This window comes from Chiloscyllium plagiosum, unplaced genomic scaffold, assembly GCF_037043375.1.
Source record: "Chiloscyllium plagiosum isolate Xiang-an unplaced genomic scaffold, Cpla_swu_hap1 HiC_scaffold_18, whole genome shotgun sequence".
Classification (NCBI taxonomy): Eukaryota; Metazoa; Chordata; class Chondrichthyes; order Orectolobiformes; family Hemiscylliidae; genus Chiloscyllium; species Chiloscyllium plagiosum.
The window spans coordinates 15,783,592-15,805,220 of record NW_028270156.1 but is presented as its reverse complement, the minus strand read 5'-3'; the positions used below and the strand labels follow the sequence as shown (position 1 = coordinate 15,805,220).

The 21,629-nt window shown below is 42.5% G+C and overlaps 1 protein-coding gene across 5 annotated transcripts in view; it reads left to right on the top strand.

Annotated features, from left to right (window-relative positions):
• Positions 1 to 21,629, top strand: part of lrp4 (low density lipoprotein receptor-related protein 4) — a 402,640-nt gene that overhangs the window by 269,077 nt on the left and 111,934 nt on the right. For all 5 annotated transcript variants that reach the window (XM_043705467.2, XM_043705466.2, XM_043705468.2 and 2 more), the window contains exon 6: positions 14,863 to 14,991. In XM_043705467.2, the coding sequence (XP_043561402.2) occupies positions 14,863 to 14,991 (129 nt within the window). The remainder of the gene's footprint in view (positions 1 to 14,862; positions 14,992 to 21,629) is intronic.

The window sequence follows — 21,629 nt, the reverse complement described above, 5'->3', positions numbered from 1 at the left end:
ATGGGTTTTGAAGGTGCTATCTAAGGAGTTTGGGTGAATTTCTGCAAGGCATCTTGTAGATAGGAAACACTGCTGCCACACAGCGTCAGTGATGGGGGGAATGGATGCTCGTGGATGTGGCGCCAATCAAGGCAGTTATTTTGTCCTGGATGGTATCAAGCTTCTTGAGTGTTGGTGGAGCTGCACCATTCAGACAAGTGGAGAGCAATCCCTCATACTTCTGTCTTGTGCCTCTAGATAGTTGACAGACTCTGGAGAGTCAGGAGGTGAGTTACTTGCTGCAGTATTCCTAGCTTCTGACCTCCTCTTGTAGCCATTGTTATGATACGGCTAGTCTAGTTCAGTTTCTGGTCAGTGGTAAACCCCAGGAAGTTGATAGTGGGGTGATTCTGTGACAGTAACGCCATTGAATGTCAAGAGATGGTGATCAGATTGTCTCTTATTAGAGATGGTCATTGCCTGGCAATTGTGTAGTGCAACATTATTTATGTGGCTGAGTATGCAAGTTATGAACCAACTCCGAACACAACAAACTAGAGCAGAAGAAAGTCAACTATGATTCTAAGAAGAAGAAGTCATTATGATGTCACCTAACTGCAAGTTATGGCTTTCAGCTAACTGATGCCACAACAGTACGTATTAAGATACTTCCGATGGTCCAGAATTTCAACTGAAGATCTAAATGGCTGGTGAATCTTTATACTTTCCCTTACACTATTTTATTAAGCATTGCGCATAACATTCCTAAATATTTTCAGTGAGACGTTCTTGCACACGTAATTTGACAGTTGCCCTAACTTGCCCAAATAGAAAATAAAGTTTTGAATAAGCGTTTTTTTTGTAATTGAAATCACAAGAAACCAGATCACACCAAACTCTGATGTGTGTAGTGAAACAGTCAGGTTTTCTTTGTGATAAAGACTTTCTGTACCAAGCAGAAACATTGAAATGATGAAGGAGAGAATCATTACACTTGGCAATTTCTCAAACAAGACCATGCTACCAAAATTCTTTTTTGAAATTCGGTAGGACCTTTAAAAATTGGACGTTGTGAAATTTTTGACACTGTGCTCAATTTAGAAAAAATACTCACTTTATTTCTGCTCAGATACCAAGTTCAGTTTTCTTTTCAAGGTAGCAAGTAAAAATGCATTAAGTAAATTTATTCATTCCATTGGTTTGTCACACTGTTAGAGTCAAATTTTATACCAAGGTTAATGTGGCTGCTCTCTTTGGTAAAATTACATTTGGATTAAAATCAAAAATGTAGAAGTACTTTTGCACTCGGAGCTGAAATGAACTTTATTAGATGCTGGAAACTGTCTATAAGTCATTCAGGCTAATGAGGACATCAAAGGAGTGGGAATCTAAGCCCAGTGGGGTCTCCGGCTCAGAGCAAAATCAAGTATTTCTTTGATCTAGAGAGATAAAGGCACCATTGTACAGATAATGAGCTTCTGTTACGGATGAGAATGGTTCTCTCTCATTGGACTGATTTGAAACTAGTCTGTTAACAACATGCAGGGGAAAAAATCTTAATTTATCTTGACTGAATCTGCAACTATGATTCCAGCTCTGGAGAAAGCTCATTGTAGATAGTCTGCCACAATTAAACTAATTTTGTTTAATTTGAATGAAAATCCAGTGCTTTCCACATGGGTTACAGTTGCTGGCATATAACAGATGGTAGATGTTATGGGTATGTAGATTTTACGCTAGCTGTCCTGTCTATGTCCAACGAACCAACCCACGAGGATTTCAGTGAATCTCTTTTACAATTTACTTAACACATCTGATGGCCTGACAGCTGAGGACACAATGTTCAATTTTAATGGAAGTGATTACAATAATATTACGATAGTGACTAGACTTCAAAAGTATTTCATTGGGTGTAAAGCATTATAGGACATCCTGAGGACATGAAAGGCATTATCTAAATCCAAATCTCCTGTAATTTCTGATTGGAGTTCTGTATTGAGTCATACAACAGTAAGCAATCTATTAAAGAATAAAAACACTGGCCGATGGAATTTGTAATTTATCCATAACCATAGGGAATGTTGAAAATCAGGGATATAAATACCAAGTGCTGGTGTATCCCAGGGACCAAATATTCTTCTGATCATTAATGAGAATGATATTAGACAAGAAGACATAGGAGCAGAAATTAGGCCATTCAGCCCATCAAGTCTGCTCCACCATTCAATCATGGCTGATAAGTTTCTCAACCTCATTTTCCCGCTTTCTCCCCATTAACCCTTGATCTCCTTGATACTCAAGAACCTATCTATCTCAGTTTTAAATATACTCAATAACCTGGCTTCCACAGCCTGCTGTGGCAATGAATCCCATAGATTCACCAACCTGGCTGAAGACATTTCTCCTTATCTCAGTTCTAAAAGATCTTCACTTCACTTTAAGGCTGTGCCCTCAGGTCCTAGTCTGTCCTACCAATGGAAACATCTTTATAACATCTACTCTGTCCAGGCCATTCAGTATTCTGAATGTTCCAATTAGATCCCCCCTCGTCCTTCTAAACTCGATCGAGTCCTCAGATGTTCCTCATATGTTAAGCTGGGACCATTCTCATGAATTTCCTCAGAACATGTCCAAGGCCAGTACATCCTTCCTGAGATATGGGGCCCAAAACTGCGCACAACACTCCAAATTTGGTCAGACCAGATATTTGGTGCAGATTTTCACTGCATTACCTTTGGGACATCCTCCCTAATTCTCTTTGTCTCTTCACCTCTCTGTTGTAAACCTCTCTTTAAATGTTACCTCAGGAGGGTAAGGAAATTTGGCACGTCCATAAAGACTCTTCCAAATTTTTATAGATACACCATAGAAAGCATCCTATTTGGATGCATCAGAGTGTGGTTTGGCAACTGCTCTTCTCAAGGCTGCAGGAACTACAGAGAGATATGAATACAGCCCAATCCATTATGCTAACCAGCCTTCTATCCATTGAATCCATCTATATTTCCCACTGACTTGGGAAAGCAACCATTTTAATCAAAGACCTTTCCCACTTCGGTTATACTCTCTTCATTTGGTCACCACCTGACGGCCTTGTACCCACCCTAGACCTCTTCATTGCAGACTGTCGACGTAACATTGACTGCTTCAATTTCTCTACCCCTCACCCACTCCAACCTCACCACCTCCGAACGTGCAGCACTCTACTCACTACACACCAACCCCTGGCTCACCATCAGACCCGCTGACAAAGGCAGGGCAGTGGTGAGATTGGACCTCTGTGTTGCAGAGGCTGAACGCCAACTGTCTGACACCACGTCCTAACTTCCCCTTGCCCACATCCCCACTGAGATCCATCATGCCAAAATCACCTGCACCGTCCGTGCCCTCGTTGCCTTCGGTGATCTTCCCTCCACTGCCTCCAAGCTCATAGTCCCCCAGCCCTGCACTGTCCGGTTCTACCTGCTCCACAAGGCCAACTACCCTGGCTGACCCATCATCTCAGCATGCTCCTGCCCCACTGAACTCATCTCGTCCAACTTCGACTCAATCCTCTCCCCCTTGGTTCAAGCACGACCCACCTACATCTGTGACACCAACCACACCGTCCATCTCCTCAGTAACTTTCAGATTCCCGGCTCCCAGCACTTTATCTTCACTATGGACATGCAGTCCTTTTACACATCCATACCCCACAATGATGGCCTCCAGGACCTCCATGTCTTCCTCTCCAACAGACCCATCCAGACAGCCCTCCACCACTACCCTCTCCGCCTGGCCGAACTGGTCCTCACCCTTAATAACTTTTCCTTTAAATCCTCCCATTTCCTCCAAACCTAGGGGGTGGACATGGGAACTCGGATGGGTCCCAGCTATATCTGCCTCTTTGTCGGCAATGTCGAACAGTCTGTCTTCAGTACCTGCACAGGCACTGTGCCCCAACTCCTCAATTCCCCATTACACTGCTCTAAATCCCCCCTGCTCCAAACGCAATAAAGACAGAGTCCCCCTTGTCCTCACCTACCACCCCACCAACACATCATCCTTAAATACTTGCACCAACTCCTATTATACCCCACTACCAAGAACATCTCCTCCCCACCCCTCTCTGTCTTCTGCAAGGACCATTTCCTTCGACAGTCATAGAGATGTACAGCACGGAAACAGACCCTTTGGTCCAACCCGTCCATGCCGACCAGAAATCCCAACCCAATCTAGTCCCACCTGCCAGCACCCGGCCCATATCCCTCCAAACCTTTCCATATTCATATACCCATCCAAAAGCCTTTTAAATGTTGCAATTGTACCAGCCTCCACCACATTTTCTGGCGGCTCATTCCATACATGTACCACCCTCTGTGTGAAAACGTTGCCCCTTAGGTCTCTTTTATATCTTTCCCCTCTCACCCGAAACTTATTCCCTCTAGTTCTGGACTCCCGACCCCAGGGAAGAGACTTTGTCTATTTATCCTATCCATGCCCCTCATAATTTTGTAAACCTTTACAAGGTCACCCCTCAACCTCTGATGCTCCAGAGAAAATAGCCCCAGCCTGTTTAGTCTCTCCCTATAACTCAAATCCTTGTAAATCTTTTCTGAACCCTTTCAAGTTTCGCAACATCTTTCCGATAGGAAGGAGACCAGAACTGCATGCAATATTGCAACAGTGGCCTAACCAATATCCTGTACAGCCGCAACATGAACTCCCAACTCCTGTACTCAATACTCTGACTAATGAAAGAAAGCATACCAAACGCCGCCTTCACTATCCTATCTACCTGTGACTCCACTACTCCCCAGAACATTACCATTAAGTGTATAAGTCCTGCTAAGATTTGCTTTCCCAAAATGCAGCACCTCGCATTTATCTGAATTAAACTCCATCTGCCACTTCTCAGCCTATTGGCCCATCCTGTTGTAATCTGACGTAACCTTCTTCGCAGTCCACCACACCTTCAATTTTGGTGTCATCAGCAAACATAATACCTGTACCTCTTATGCTCACATCCAAATCATTTATGTAAATGACAAAAAGTAGTGGACCCAGCACCAATCCTTGTGGCACTCGACTGGTCAAAGGCCTCCAGTCTGAAAAACAACCCTCCACCACCACCTTCTGTCTTCTAATTTGAGCCATTTCTGTATCCAAATGGCTAGTTCTCTCCCTGTATTCCATGAGACCTAACCCTGCTAAACAGTCTCGCATGGGGAACCTTGTTGAACACCTTACTGAAGTTCATATAGATCACATCTACCGCTCTGCCCTCATCAATCCTCTTTGTTACTTCTTCAAAAAACTCAATCAAGTTTGTGAGACATAAATACTTGTACGTCTTGTCCCTCAGGATTCCCTCCAACAACTTGCCCACCACCGAGGTTAGGCTCACTGGTCTATAGTTCCCTGGCTTGTCCTTATCACCCTTCTTAAAGAGTGGCACCACATTAGCCAACCTCCAGTCTTCCGGCACCTCCCCTGTGACTATCAATGATACAAATATCTCAGCAAGAGGCCCAGCAATCACTTCTCTAGCTTCCCACAGAGTTCTAGGGTACACTTGATCAGGTCCTGGGGATTTATCCACCTTTATGCATGTCAAGACATCCAGCACTTCCTCCTCTGTAATATGGACATTTTGCAAGGTGTCACCATCTATTTCCCTACATTCTATATCTTCCATATCCTTTTCCACAGCAAGTACTGATGCAAAATATTTGTTTAGTATCTCCCCATTTTCTGCGGCTCCACACAAAGCCGCCTTGCTGATCTTTGAGGGGCCCTATTCTCTCACTTGTTACCCTTTTGTCCTTAACGTATTTGTAAAAACCCTTTGGATTCTCCTTAATTCTGTTTGCCAAAGCTATCTCATGTCCCCTTTTTGCCCTCCTGATTTCCTTCTTAAGTATACTCCTACTGCCTTTATAATCTTCTAAGGATTCACTCGATCTATCCTATCTCTCCCTTACATATGCTTCCTTTCTCTTAATCAAACCCTCAATTTTTTTAGTCATCCAGCATTCCCTATACCTATCAGCCTTTCCTTTCACCCTAACAGGAATATACTTTCTCTGGATTCTCGTTGTCTCATTCCTGAAGGCTTCCCATTTTCCAGCCGTTCCTTTACCTGCGAACATCTGTCCCCAATCAGCTTTTGAAAGTTCTTGCCTAATACTGTCAAAATTGGCCTTTCTCCAATTTAGAACTTCAACTTTTAGATCTGGTCCATCCTTTTCCATCCCTATTTTAAATCTAATAGAATTATAGTTGCTGGCCCCAAAGTGCTCCCCCACTGACACCTCAATCACCTGCCCTGCCTGATTTCCCAAGAGTAGGTCAAGTTTTGCACCTTCTCTAGTAGGTACATCGACATACTGATTGAGAAAATTGTCTTGTTCACACTTAACAAATTCCTCTCCATCTAAACCCTTAAGACTATGGCCCTTGGTTTGTGCCGTTCTCCCCACTGACATAGCTTGCCCCCCCACCCCTTCCAGGTGAGACAGAGGTTCACCTGCCTCTCTTCCAACCTAGTTTACTGCATCAGGTGCTCCCGATATGGTCTTCTCTACCCCGGGGAGACCAAACATAAACTTAGGGAACAGTACACCGAGCATCTCAGCTGGGCCCGCAAGGGCCAACCAAGCCTCCCAGTTATCACCCATTTTAATTCCTCTTCCTGCTCCCTTTCTGACTTGACCATCCTTGGCCTCCTCTATTGCCATAACGAAGCACACCGCAGATTGGAGGAACAACACCTCATCTTCCGTCAGGGTAGCCTACAGCCCTAAGGACTCAACATTGAGTTCTCCAATTTCAAATATCCTCCCTTCCCATCCCCTGACTCTCTTCTCAGCCCCTCCCCATCCCTTTCACTCCTCCCTGCCACCAACCAGATTCATTCCTCCCATTGACCAACCAGGGCTGTACCCTCTACCTGAAAAATGTGTTGCTGGAAAAGCGCAGCAGGTCAGGCAGCATTCAAGGAGCAGGAGAATCGACGTTTTGGGCATAAGCCCTTCTTCAGGAAACTGTCTTCACCTATCCTCACTTCACCACCCTGCCCCCGCCATCCCCTTTATCTGCAGCTCCCACTCCACCCACCCCCAGTCCTGCAGAAGGGTTACATTCTGAAACGTTGACTTCTCCACCTTCTGATGTTGCCAGACTTGCTGTGTTCTTCCAGCCTCCTGCCTGTCTATTCCACCCTCTTCTGGCAAGCAAAAGATATAAAAATGTGAATACATGTGCAAACAGATTGAAGAACAGCTTCTTTCTCACTGTTATCTGAATTTTGAATGGTCCTCTTAAATGTTAATGTTGATCTTTCTCTGCACTTTCTCGGCAGCTGGAACATTATATCTTGTACTCTGTTCTGTTACCCTGATGCACTTGTATAGTACAATCTGCCTGTAAAGCATTTGAGACCAGACTATTCGATGTACCTTAGTACATGTGAGAGTAATAAATTAAATAACATCAATTCAAATCCTCAACTAACCGGTGTGGTGCTTGCCATGATGCAATTTGGTTACCTACCTACCAACACCAGTCTTGACAATCATGAGTGGAATTGCACTGGCACCTGTGGCCTATCCTGGCCTTGCTGCTGTTGGACCAGATTCCTCTAAAGGCTACTTTGAGAATGTGGATCCTACTGGGAAGATCCTTCAACAACTGAGTGGAGACTTTATAGATGTACTGGTTACCACCACTGTATCAGCACCTTGATCATCCTCAAGGTCAAAACCTCCACCGTTGGGAATTCTCAATCTTCAATCACACTCAAGACCATCAATGTGATGGATAAAAGTTCCTCTTGTATTCGAACCAGTTGACTCCTAGGACCAGGAGAGATGACATGTCACTGAAACATCTCTGTTTCTGTGAGGGTTCTACTGTTTTGCTATGGGAGACTAGAATAATCCCAATGGAATTTTGGGGTCATAAAATCCAACTGTTTTGAGCACAGCCAGCAGGTGGAGCAGTTGCAGGAGAAGCAGTAAGTTTCCCAGGAGACAGTGTTCCCTGTTGTGACTGTGCACATATAAGCCATGCTGTCCATTGCTTCCGTCAAATAAAAGGTTATACAATGGGGTCAATCAATTGGCATGACATGAGGGAACCTCAAGAATGTTTCCCTCCTTGGGGGAAGGCCAGAACTAGGGTACAGCAATGAGCAATGAAAGGTTTCTCTTTTCTGGTAGAGATGAGGGATTTTGTTTATTCTCAATGGGTTGTCAGTCTGTGGAATTCACTTCCCCAGAAATTAGTGAAAGCTGTGTCATTGAATTTATTTATGGCTGGGTTTGATAGATTTTTCATAGATAAATGAGTTGAGGTGTGTGGTCAATCAGGAGTGTTGGGAAGATACTACAGCAGATTCAATTGAAACATTCAAGAAGGCATTGGATAATTATTTGGATTAAAATAATGGCCAAAGTCTGGGGAACAAACAGGCAATTGGGACCAGGTAATGATGTTCATTTGAAGAACTAATGCAGTTACAATAAGGTGAATGGCCTCATCCTGCACCTGAACACTTCTGTGATTCTGTGACATTCCTGGTTTTGTTCATTGGTAGCAATAAAAGCTGGTATGGACCATGGAGCTGGTCATTGTAAAAACTCAACTGGTTCACCATTGTCCCACAGTCCAGCATCTCAATGTGTCCATTATTCAGGTTTAAGGAGACAGACTGTGTTTTAAACTGGTTTGCTCTCCATATGTGGGTGTTAACCCTGATTTAGTCAGTGGGAGCACTGCCACCACAGGTTTCACAGACCTGAACATATCTTCCAACTTTCTACTGGCCTCTGTAGTTTTTGTACAGCTCACAATGCTACTCAGAAAGCATGTGTATTCTCCTCCAAGTAAATATTTATCCTTCATCCCATATCACAAGGAAGACAGAATCACAATCCCATTGCTTTTAGTGCAGATTTGCTGCTGTATTTCTCTCTGACTATGCTCAAAAGTTTCCTGCCTGGGCAACCTGAGGTAGTGACAGGCTGTATATAAATGCAGTTCTTTCTACTACATTAACAAATGTTTATATTTACCGTGCACCTTTGTGATGTAATAAAACATTCACTTAGGCTTTGCAGGAATTTTATTCATTAAAATTTGACTTAAACACTTGGTTTAAGATGCATCTTAAGCGTGTGTGTGTGTGCATAAGTGTACATGTAAAAGTGTGTGTGTGAGAGAGAGAGAGTGAGAGAGAAAGGCTAAAGGAGAGGATTCCTGAGCTTTGGACCCAGGAAGCTATCCAGCTTACCCTGGAAAAGTCTCCCCATGTGACTTAAGTAACCGTTTGCTGCTGGTAAAATCACAGCAGCAACAGAAAGTGTTGATTAATTGACCATTTATTGACCTCCTAAGGACATTTCTTTACCCTACAGTTGGTAAAACCCCAGTGGAGCCTGGAATGGCTCCAGATTTTACATCACCACCGCACCCCACCCTCCCCGTTCCCTCCCACACTATTCACCGTGGTGCTGTAAAATTACAGGGCACAGTTGTCCTGTGTCACCAATTTTCTTTGGCTGTTCCTAGGATTAGACAGTACAGAAGAGGAGGCCCTTCAGCCCATCAAGTCTGTAGTGTCAACGCGGCTCTAAAGGTAAGGGTAAGATAAAGTCACCATAGACTTAGCAGACTACAGGGCTGCTCTGTCATGAGAGAGAGAGAAGGCCAGTGGTGGTTTAACCCGAGGTCAGGTAAGGGGAAAGGTTCAGAAAGGCGGCCCTCAGCCGATGTAGGACTTGAACTATTGCTGTTGACATCACTATGCATTGCAAACCAGCTGGTATCTGCAGTCCTCACTTTCGTCTAATCCAACTGTCCAGCCAACTGAGCTAAACTAAATCCCACTACATCTATACTCATCCCACTTTCCAGCACTGAGCCCATAGCCTCACATGTCAAGATGTTTGTGACTAAGTCACATCTCCAAGAAGAAATGTTTGAGGTCCATGTCCAACTAGAAACTACCTGAGATCACTCTGGGAGAAGGTGAGTGTAACAGCAGCTTGTTTAAAGATAAATTGCAAAAAGCAAAAACAAACACTAGTATCCTTATGCATCATTGCTCATGTTTTAATGATTAACAAGAACTGATGATCCCATCAGCAATTTGTGAACATTACGAATTACAAGGGCAGCGCAGGTCAATGAACAGCTCCTTGCATACACTTTAATGTCAAAAGATCAAGCAGCAATAATTAGCTCTCACTCACTTTGCTATGGAAATAGAGCTATTCATTAGTGAAACACTCCATTTTATCTCAATTTCTTTTAATTTGAAAAATAGTCTACAGGAAATTAAAAGGATATAATATTGACTCTTTATAATAGGAATATGATTATCTCTCTTCCACTAGCCTCTGTTATTTTTGTCTTTAACTTATTTATTTATTCCTTTCAGTTTTCCTATCTTTTATTACTCTTTGTCATTTTCTTCACTAGCTGTAGGTGGAAGTGCTACTAACGTTGTTCATGAGAGAAAGTGTGGGACAACCAGAGAATGCTGAAGGGAGAGGGGGCAGGGAGGAGTGGGGTTTTCTGACTGCTTTCAGCTCACATTCCTTTACTCCAGCTTCAAGCTCTGTAGTTTCAGTGGAGAGTTTGCTCTTGAGTTTTTGAAGGCTAGCAGAGTCCCTGTCTTTCTCCATCGCACGCTGTGGCTTTCTGACAATTCACAGACTGAAAAAGCAACAGAGTTAGCAAAACTAGCTTTCACAGAATTGCTACAGCACAGAACGCTAGTTTTTTAAAATATTATTCATTCATGGAATTTCTGGCTGGGCCAGGATTTATTGCCCATCCCTAATTGCCCAGAGGGCAGTTAAGAGTCAACCACATTGCTGTGGTTCTGGAGACACATGTCACCCAGACCAGGAAAGGATGGCAATTGCCTTCCCTCGAGGACATTAGTGCACCAGATGGGTTTTCCTGACAATTGACTCATGATCATCATTTAGACTCCTAATTCCAGATTTTCATTGAATTCAAATTCTAATATCTGCCATGGCAGGATTCAAACCTGGGTCCCCAGAACATTAGCTGGGCCTCTGAATTAAAAGTCTAAGCAATGATATCACTAGGCTATTGCCTCCCCTAGGCTAGTCCTTCCTGCCTGCTTTGCTTTTTGAATGAGCACTTCCTATTCCCCTGCCTTTTCCATATAAAGTCTACAGTTCCTCCCTTTTCAGAACATCATCCAGTTTGGAATGTCCTCGATTGAGTCTGCTTCCAGCTCGCTCTTAGACATTACATTTCAGATCTCAACAACACCGCTTGGGTCTTGTCAAAAAGCGATAATGGAAAGTTCCATCCTCAGGAGGCTGCGGGTGTGTGATCTGACACTTGAAACAAACTAAACATAGAAGAGTTGATGTGACTGAATAATACCTTTCTCTGATGATATGGTCAGTGAAATTGCAGCTGCCTTATGTTGCTTGATCTGATGTGCAGGCACCATTTTTTGGTCAATTTTTTTTGATCACTGGATAGGTAGGATGGAACAAGGGAAACGCAACATATTTTAAGAGGAGCTCACTGCTGGGACTGGTTCAGCTTCTGTGCACAGCTTTCACCAATAGCTAAGCAAACGTCAGTAGAATAGTTGACACCAGACAAACCATAAGTTCAAAGCCCTCATATGAAAGGGGAAAGCACAGAATATTCTCATTTCTAGCACGCAGGTGGTATGCATAAGAACTGAGAGCTTGGAGTTTGTGCAGGTCCGTAACTGTTTTCATTAGAGTTGCATTCTTTTGATACAATGCAGCTGTCAAGTGAGACAGTGTTGGAAAACGGTTCACAGGGGAGCAGGTTTATTTTCCGAACTTCAAAGAGTTCTCGTCACCACCAGTTCTCACCTTCGGACATCTGTCAAACTTGCTTCCTCACTGTATCCCTAAGGATGATCAGCAAGGGCTGCTTTCTGTGACAGCAGATGCTATGCTGAATTCAGGCCTCAGCTGAAATGATTTGTTCTGAGATGAATTGATCTACTTAGTATTTGCGTTGGAAATGTGTGGATTTGACGAGGTGGAGATGTCTCTTGCCTCCCCTTGTGGGCCAGCAAGATGAAAGCTACTGTTTGAGTTTGTCAGGCTTTTCGCAATACATTGGTACATATTTATCTGTTGAGATTTTATTAGCATTTGATTTAATACAGGCCTTGGGCAGGGGTGGGTAATTTGTGAATCACTCAACATATACCGCCAAACATTTGGCACCCATCGGCAATTGTCAGTAAATCATGTAATTGTAGGCTCGAGTAGAAACCAACACCCCAGAATTCAAGAAAACTTGTGATCAAAAGGAACAACACATTTCTTAAGACTTTGATAATTGTTAACTGCAGGGAAATTAAATTGGTAACAATTGGGCTTGTGTGGGAAAGAATTTAATATTGCTTACAAGATGTTATTGACTGGTTTGAACGTGGGGAACAATGAAACCAAGAATCAAAATACTGTTTATGATTGTTATTTATGATTCTTTTTCAGTGCATCTCCAATCTAACGCTGATATTCATAAATTCTATTACCTACAACCGTGGGCGGCACGGTGGCACAGCGGTTAGCACTGCTGCCTCACAGCGCCAGAGACCCGGGTTCAATTCCCGCCACAGGCGACTGTCTGTGTGGAGTTTGCACGTTCTCCCCGTGTCTGCGTAGGTTTCCTCCGGGTGCTCTGGTTTCCTCCCACAGTCCAAAGATGTGCAGGTCAGGTGAATTGGCCATGCTAAATTGCCCGTAGTGTTAGGTAAGGGGTAAATGTAGGGGCATGGGTGGGTTGCGCTTCGGCGGGGCGGTGTGGACTTGTTGGGCCGAAGGGCCTGTTTCCACACTGTAAGTAATGTAATCTTAAAAAAACCTGTCCCAAACTCTGGTGGTGACTTCAGTGATCAGGGTGCAATGTAAATATAGAAAGCCATTTTCGATGATGGATTCTACATCGTGGAATCATAGAATTTTACGTACAGAAGGAGGCCATTTGGCCCATTGTGTCTGTACCTGTGATTTTAATCAGATTTTCTTCATAATTTTACACCAGAATATGAAGTGTTCACCACTGTCACTGTGTATGAACCAGTAGATTAATAATGAAAGCATTAACATTTCTGTGATGGTTAATCTGGAGCCAAATACTTCCTTCCAGGTAATGTGGAATCGGTCATTTTTAGGTAACAGGAATAATTAGAATCCATTTAAAAATAAACTGTGAGAAAATGTTTCAGCACGAAAGGAAAAAAAATGAAACAATTAATCTGCTTCTTTAATGTGTATATATAGTGCAGGAGGTGGAATATCCTGGAATATATATTTTCAAAAAGCAAAAATATCAGCATTGTTGAAAATGTGAATGTGAACAGCAATGGAGTAATGGATGGCCTGTGATGTACTTCAAGGTATAGAGGGAGGTTTTCTATTCTTCACTTCCAACTCTGACTGATGATAAACATAGGAGAGGGAGAAAGAAAGAGTTGAATTTCCCACCATTAAGCTTGTCCATTTTGCTTAAGATAAATTTTGGTAAAATGATGCAACATTTCATTAGCTTGAGAAAATGAATGTTCTGCTGGCATGAAGGATTTTCATCATTGGGTGCACATTAAGAGTTGTTTTATACTGCACTCAGTATTAAAAGGTTTGATTACATTTTGTGCTCTGTTATATAGCCATTAACTGAATTTACAGTGCATTTCATCAGTCTTGTATTTACAGTTTGACAGGAAGTTCAGAGTATTCTGCTTGACAGAAACTCCAAGTCAATGAGACCAAACATTTGCTGCAAACCTGTTTGGTCTGAGGCAGCTGTTTCTGTTTGAGTCCAAGTTTTGAGGAGATTTGTATTAAATAATTTTAGCTGCACCACTTAAAACACTGCATTTACTGTCTCATGCACTGATGGGTGTTAATGTAGGTTAGTAATGGTTGTGGTATGTTTGTTGAAAAGACAGTATTCAGATCGTGCAACAGCATTTTAATATCAGAAGAAAATGATCAACATTTGCTCTACATGTGCCAATTAACTGAAGAATTTTACAACATGTCCTGTCAGCAGGAAGAACTGGTCAATACAGCGAAAATGGCTTAATCTGTTTTCCATTTGTGGTTAGAAGAATGAGCAGGGGCCTGGCTCTGTGGCTGACAGAGGGATGTTGCCTCTGTGACAGGAGTAGTACCAGGACATAAAGCTTGAAAATAAGGGATCTCCCATTTAAGTTGGAGATGACAACTTTTATTTTCTGCATGGCATTGGTCTGTATAATTCTCATGTCCAGAGAGAAGTGGAGGCTGGGACATGGCATATTTTACAGGCAGAGAAGAGTGGGTTCTTCATTGACAAGGGAGTCAGAGGGTTTGGGTGTAGAAAGGAGAGTGGAGTTAAGGCCACAATCAGGTCAGCCATGACCTTCTGGACTAGCAGAGCAGACCCAACCAGCGAAATGACCTACTTCTGATTATTTCTTTGTACGTCATCACTGACCAATTCGGGTCTGGGAAGTATGCCAATTGTGTTTTAAATTGAGAAGCTCTTTTAATTTTCATTTTAAAAAATTGAGACAAATATAACCCTTCGAGAATCCGTGCAGGAGGAACAATGAGTACAACATCTTACATATTTCATTTTGGTTCATAGTTAGCTTTGCTTCCAACTAGTGAGCCATCTAGAAACCAGGCTGAGTCCATTACACATCTGGACAAGGGATAACAAAGTCAAAAGGATTGGAAATTTTGATTGTAATAACGTTCTAGAATGATCTGAATAAATATACCAGATAGTTAGACAGAGTGCTGTAGTTTACCAGATAACGTTGTGTATTTAACTAAGACAGCCTTCAATCTTTTTGTTTCAATTTCCTTTTAGCTGCTGATGTTCCTGTTACCAACTGCAGTGTCGAGGAGTTTCAATGTGCTTACGGTCGTTGTATTCTTGATATATACCATTGTGATGGCGATGATGACTGTGGAGACTGGTCTGATGAGTCAGACTGTGGTAAGTGACTTTTCTATTATTGTTTATATGTTAAGACTATTGGGAAGTTAAAGTCAGTCAGAAACAATATTGCATATACACCTAGCCTCATGATCTGTAACTTGAGGATACGTGATCCTCCTTAGATACAATATACCATGTACGGAGACTTGTATCTACAGGTCGTTCCGCTATAACATGCGTTTCGTTAACCCAAATTTGCTGTAGCTCAATTGACGAACTGGGGGCAACGTTTAAAACGTGCGTTGGCTGTAACGCAATTACATTACCACCACTTTAAGTGCTGTTTCTAAAGCAGGATTTTTCGATAATGGGGAATGGTACAAGAATGCAACCACCATGTTATAGAAGAACTACCTGTAAGAGAATATTGTATAGAGTGCAATGGGATTTCTGCTTTGATCCCACCTGGTAAGCATTTAGCTGTACAGTTTTCAAGAGTAAGATATGAGGTATTTGTGGCTATCTGTTTGAGACACTTAGCTAATGCCTCTGCAATAAAAACAGCCTATCTCTGTTACCCACTGGGTTGGAAGTTTAAATTCTCACTTGCTCACATCTCATTGTCCACTTGGTTCTGTTTTGTAACACTTTGTTCCTGCATTTTGTCCATTTGCAGCACGTCAGTCAAATTTTGCAAGTTGCTTTCTCACATTTTCAAGGGTACAGATTGGATGGATGTGCCTTCAGCTACTATTTCAGCTGAAATGTATCATGGTTTTCTGATGTTTCTGCACATTTACTTCTACTTTATCATATTTTCCGGTTTCTGAATGAAATTGTGCTGTCCCCAACTGAGCATTATTGCACAACACAAATTATTTTGATTTATGAAATCATTACTTGGATTTTCCACAGTAAACTCTGCTACAACAATTAGTTAATTTTATTTGAAACTGAAATTCTGGTCAAACCATTGAATGTGACCAGAAAAGGCAAGGGAGATGTTTGAAATGTGTGTATTGTTGTCAGCTAACAGACTCTGAAAATCCACATGATCACGCCACATCGGGAGGCTGGATCTACCTGCTTCACTGTGTTTCTTGGTGAAAGTCATGGTTGGAGAAAGCCCCATTTCACTGTCAGTTTGTGACTACTGGTGGGTTGCAGGGTGACCAGAATTAGGCCATTCAGCCCATTGCGTCTGCTCCTCCTTCAATAATGGATAGTATCTTTCTCAACCTCAATCACCTGCCTTGTCCCTGTAGCCTTGATCCTCTTACTAATCAGGAACCTATCAATCTTGTCTTAAAGAATCTCAATGACTTGGCCTCCACAGACCTCTGTAGCAGTAAGTTCCACAGATTAACCACCCTCAACCTGAAAAAATCCTCCTCATTTGAATTCTCAAGTCCCTTTGATCGGAGGCTGTGTCCTTGTCTCTCCTACTAGTGAAAATAACATCTGCACATCCACTCTATCCAGGCCTCTCAGTATTCTGTAAGTCCCAATGAGATCCCCCTCATCCTTCCAAACTCCCATTGAGTGCAGACCCAGTGTCCTCAGCTGCTCCTCATATGACACTGCTTGTACAACACAAACTTTCTTGTAAATCACCTCTGGACCCTCTTCAAGGCCAGCACATCCTTCCTTAGATACGGGACCCAAAACTGCTCACAATATTCCAAATGCGGTCTGAGCAGGGGCTTATACAGCCTCAGTAGTGCATCTCTGCTCTTGTATTCTAGTGCTCTCGAAATGAATGCTAACATTGCATTTGCCTTCCTAGCTGCCAACTCAATCTACACGTGGTGCCTTTTGGCAGTAACCAGTGACCTCACCCACTTGATCAATGTGAATGTGACTTCAGAGGATGAAAAGAGAGGAAGCTAGACCATTAGAAAGGAAGAAAATGAGAATGTTCCAAGTGGGCAGTGTGTTTGCAAGTCAAATTATACCATAATCAGGGACCAGCGTGAATTACAGGGATAATTCTGCAACATCAGGCTTCCTCATTGAGAGTGCTCCTTGGAGAATCAGGGTTAGTGTGTTTGATTCTATCTCTGTCCCGCTATCCCTTTCTGTCACAGAATAAGCTCTTTAACCAGGTTGCCAGGTATTATCAAGCCTTGAGTATATTCCTTTAAAGCAGAGTAACTGTGGTTCTGGACTCCCAGTTATAATGCCACTGGTGATGGAGTGCTGAATGAGAACACATTCAGATTGTGTAATTAGTTGGAATTAGGTGACAAAAGCCAGTGAAAGCCGTAAGACCGATTAAAAATGTAACAAATTTCAATGGGTTACTCTGTACCTAGAGTCATAGAGATGTACAGCACAGAAACAGAACCTTCAGTCCAACTCATCCATTCTGACCAGATATCCTAAATTGATCTATGTCCCATTTGCCAACACTTGGCCCATAATCCTCCAAACCCTTCCTATTCATATACCCATCTAGATACCTTTTAAATGTTATAATTGTACCAGCCTTTATCACTTCATGTGGCAGCTCATTCCACACAGCATCACCCTCTGTGTGAAAAGGTTGCCCCTAAGGTCCCTTTTATATCTTTCCTCTCTCACCCTAAACCTATGGCCTGTAGTTTTGGACTCCCCCACCCCAGGGTCAAGACCTTGTCTATTCACCCAGTCCATGCCCATCATGATTTTATAGACTCCATAAGGAGTCTCTGATGCTTCAGGGCAAAAGAAAATCCTGGGTTTGAGTCGGAAGGATTGTATTTGAACATTAATTTAAATATTTAACAGAGTGAGACCACAGGTTGAAATGGGAGCAGATGGTTTTGGGGACCTGGTCAATATCTATAAACATACCAGCCCTTCGTTAAATGACAGTGTTTTGCAATTGATGAATCATTCAGAGTTGGAGGAAATGAAGGCTGATTTTGCCTGGCTTGATTTATATCTTACCAAAAGCAGTCAATTGTTTTTTCTTCTAATGTAGGTTGGAGTAGAAGGAAACATCCGGTAGCTGTTTAAAATTGAAGGGTGGAACTGAGTAGTTTTGTTAGTGGTTTCAGTTAGAGAGTGATTAGTAATATAATCCTCCGTGGTGTCTTTTAAGCTCGGTCTATTATGGTAGCAAGAAGAATCCAAGTAACTTGAAACTCTTGCCTGGATGTTTTGAGACAATTACACAGGATTGAAACTTGCATTTTACCGGTGTCCTGCATAAGGATTTACAAACTGAGGAGGTGTCTTTGTCTTCATCCCCTCGCAGTGTGAAATGTCTTGTTAAAGCAGTTTTCAGGCTATGTTCTCATCCAGTGTATTCGTAACCTCTGAGCTTTTGCAAACCATCATCTTTTGTCGTGATTCCATCCATTCCATTAGTACCTGTTGTAGTTTGGGGCTACAACAGTCTTTAGCATCCGTGTTGTCTGCAGATTGAAATGTAAGAACTTGCAACTTGTTTATCACTGTTGCTTTTTTTGAGGCAGTGGAGTTGCTGCATTTTGTGTGTTTCATTACCCTTGCCATATCTTGCTCACTGTTGCAATAGCTGTGGAGTACAGGCCTTTCACCACCTTGATAGTTATCAGCCGGATCTCCTCAACCCTGCATGTGTAACCCATGGAGACCGACCACGTTACTGCTCAGACCATCCATCCAACTGGTCCAATGCACAGTAACTCTCCTGGTGAAGCCTAGTGCCATTTATAAAAGGAAAGCTACACCTTCCTGTCAGATGTGGAAGTACTGGGGTGGACAGTAGAAGTCACATGGACACTAGGTTGTCGTCCAACAAATCACACAAGCTTTCAGAGCGCAGCCCCTTCATCAGGTGCCTGTCGGATGAGCAAAGCACATGCTTTGATCCTGTTAAAATTCCTCTTTGTGTAATCTGTTGTACATGCATACCACAGGCAATGATATTTGGCAGCAAGGGACGAATATTTCTCAGCAAAAACATAACATATGTTCACAAAATGGAAAGCGCTGAAGCCCACTAGTTTTCTGGAATTACAGTTTAACAAAGTAAGCATCACTACCTATGTTTCAGGAGATGGAGAAATATTGGGTTTATGCTACAATTGGTTACACAGATATAGCACTTTGATTTCTTTTGTATCTGCGTGATATGTGTTCTGGAGATTTGATTCCCTCAGCTACCATCCAGCCTTTCACTTTGTTCATGTCTATTCCTCCTTATAAACAGAAACATATTCTACATCCAGTGACCGCGCTAGGGTTTGCTTCTCCAGCTGGAGACTGTTTTGAAGAGCGATGATGGAAAACATCTTTATTTCTCGGATGCAAGAAGCATTTCTATCGCCTAAAGGCTTATTTGTTCATGACTCTAATTAAAAAGGGGTACTAAACTCTTGGAAAAAGGAATGTGACAGGGACAAAACCAGGCAGAGTGACAGACTCACATTCCACTCGGTAAACGATACCAGTCTCAAATGTTTTGGCAAACACTCCAATCATCCTTAATTGGCTAATTGACTCATCCTGCCTGAGTATTGTTCGAAATAGCTGAAAATGTGTTGCTGGAAAAGCGCAGCAGGTCAGGCAACATCCAAGGAGCAGGAGAATCGAAGTTTCGGGCATGAGTCCTTCTTCAGGAATGACTATCGCGTTTCGGGCATGAGCCCTTCTTCAGGAATGATTGTTCGAAATAGTCAAATTCCAGAATTCAGACAGGCACGATTTGTATTTCTGCGTGTCCCAAAAAAATAATCAAATGATGATCTGATCTCTAAAGCCTCCAGATATTTTTCTTAGGTTCTCCGAGAAGGCTGTTAAGATTTTCGGGACTATCTCAGCCACAGCTTTAAGTTGGGTCTTGGGACAAAGGCATCTTTTCTTTTATTGTAATGGTGAACAAAACCATCCAGCAATGGATTTGGGTACTAATCAAGTGGTATAGCAACTTGAAGTAAGCAATTTGCATGTTATAAAAAGCTGCAGATGCTGGAGGTAGTCATAGAGACATACAGCATGGAAACAAGATCCTTCGGTCCAACCCGTCCATGCCGACCAGGTATCCCAATCCAATCTAGTTCTACCTGCCAGCACCCGGCCCATATCCCTCCAAATCCTTCCTATTCATATACCCATCCAAACGCCTCTTAAATGTTGCAATTGTACCAGCTTCCACCACTTCCTCTGGCAGCTCATTCCACACACGTACCACCTTCTGCGTGAAAAAGTTGCCCCTTAGGTCTCTTTTATATCTTTCCCCTCTCACCCTAAACCTATGCCCTCTAGTTCTGGACCTCCCGTCCCCAGGGAAAAGACTTTGCCTATTTACCCTATCCATGCCCCTCATAATTTTGTAAACCTCTATAAGGTCACCCCTCAGCCTCCGACGCTCCAGGGAAAACAGCCCCAGCCTGTTCAGCCTCTCCCTATAGCTCAAATCCTCCTGAAACAAAAGGAGAAATCAAAATGATAACTTTGTTTCTTTCATCACAGATGCTGAGTTTTTGAAGCAGTTTGACTGTCATGATGAAAAAATGCTTTGGTATCTTTTCATGTGATAAAATTTACATAAAGCCCTTTGCTCTGCAGCATGAAAACTGAGTGATCGTGGATGAATGTTAAGCATCTTGATATATGTACAGTTGTAAAGATAAGTTTTGAACAGGCACAAAGAGAAAAAAAAAGCTGAGCCATTCATAAAAAAAGTTCCAGAGCATACAAACAGGATTGGCACCCATGAGGAGACTGGAGAGAGGCTGGGAGGATTTTGGAGCGGTGGAAGAATTATTTTAATGAATCAAGAACTTTGAATGTAGTAAAAGTGCTAGTGTGAGAGTTAAGGCTGCTGAAGATACTAGTGCCTGGAGATAGTGAGGACTGCAGGTGCTGGAAAGTCAAAGTTGATAAAATGTGGAGCCGGAAAAAGCACAGCAGGTCAAGCAGCATCAGAGGAGCAGGAGAGTCAACGTTTAAGTTCAGGACCTCTCATCAGGAAAGATACTGGTGCTTTATTGGCAAAAGCATAGTGTAACCAAGCCGAGATGGATAATTGGATTTGAGCAGGTGAAATTTGTGCAGCATGAAATTTGCAAGTGTGACACAGTTGATGAGAGTCAGTGCTTGTGGAAACAGAAATGTAGGTAAGGATTTCAATAACAGTACATACAATTAGGAAGGACAAAGGTGTTTTTGTTGTGAGAGGTGCTAGTGATGGATAGGGGATTAGAGGCATTGGTCAGGTTCGGACAGGGCACAGATTGCAAATCCTTGTGCTATGTTTGGCTACTGCAGTCAAGAGAAAGGATACAGTGACTTTGGAAGCTACTGAGTAAGCTGGATTTGTTTTCAGTCATCATTTTAGAGGTGATTCTGCTAAAACAAAAATTTCAAATGGGCACTCTGACAGGAAGGATTAGCAATCTGTAGCATAGCGTGAATGTGCTGACACAGATCCTGCCATGGACTGGGACGAGGGCAGTACTCACGGAGTAGCAAGACCTATTTCTTGAGAGGAGAAACTTAGACATGAAGGGAGAATCCATTCTGGAAATAACTTGATACAGCCAGTAAGTGTACAAATAATGAGCCCGGGATAGAGATGTAGAGGAGAATGCATCTTGTGTCTAACATTCTGCAAGACAAAAGAGATTGGAATTCTATACCTGAAAAATGTCAATGCTTTGTGAAAAAGGGTAGAGTAAAGAGAAAAGGCAACATTATGGAGCTGCTTCAGATGAAGAATAAAG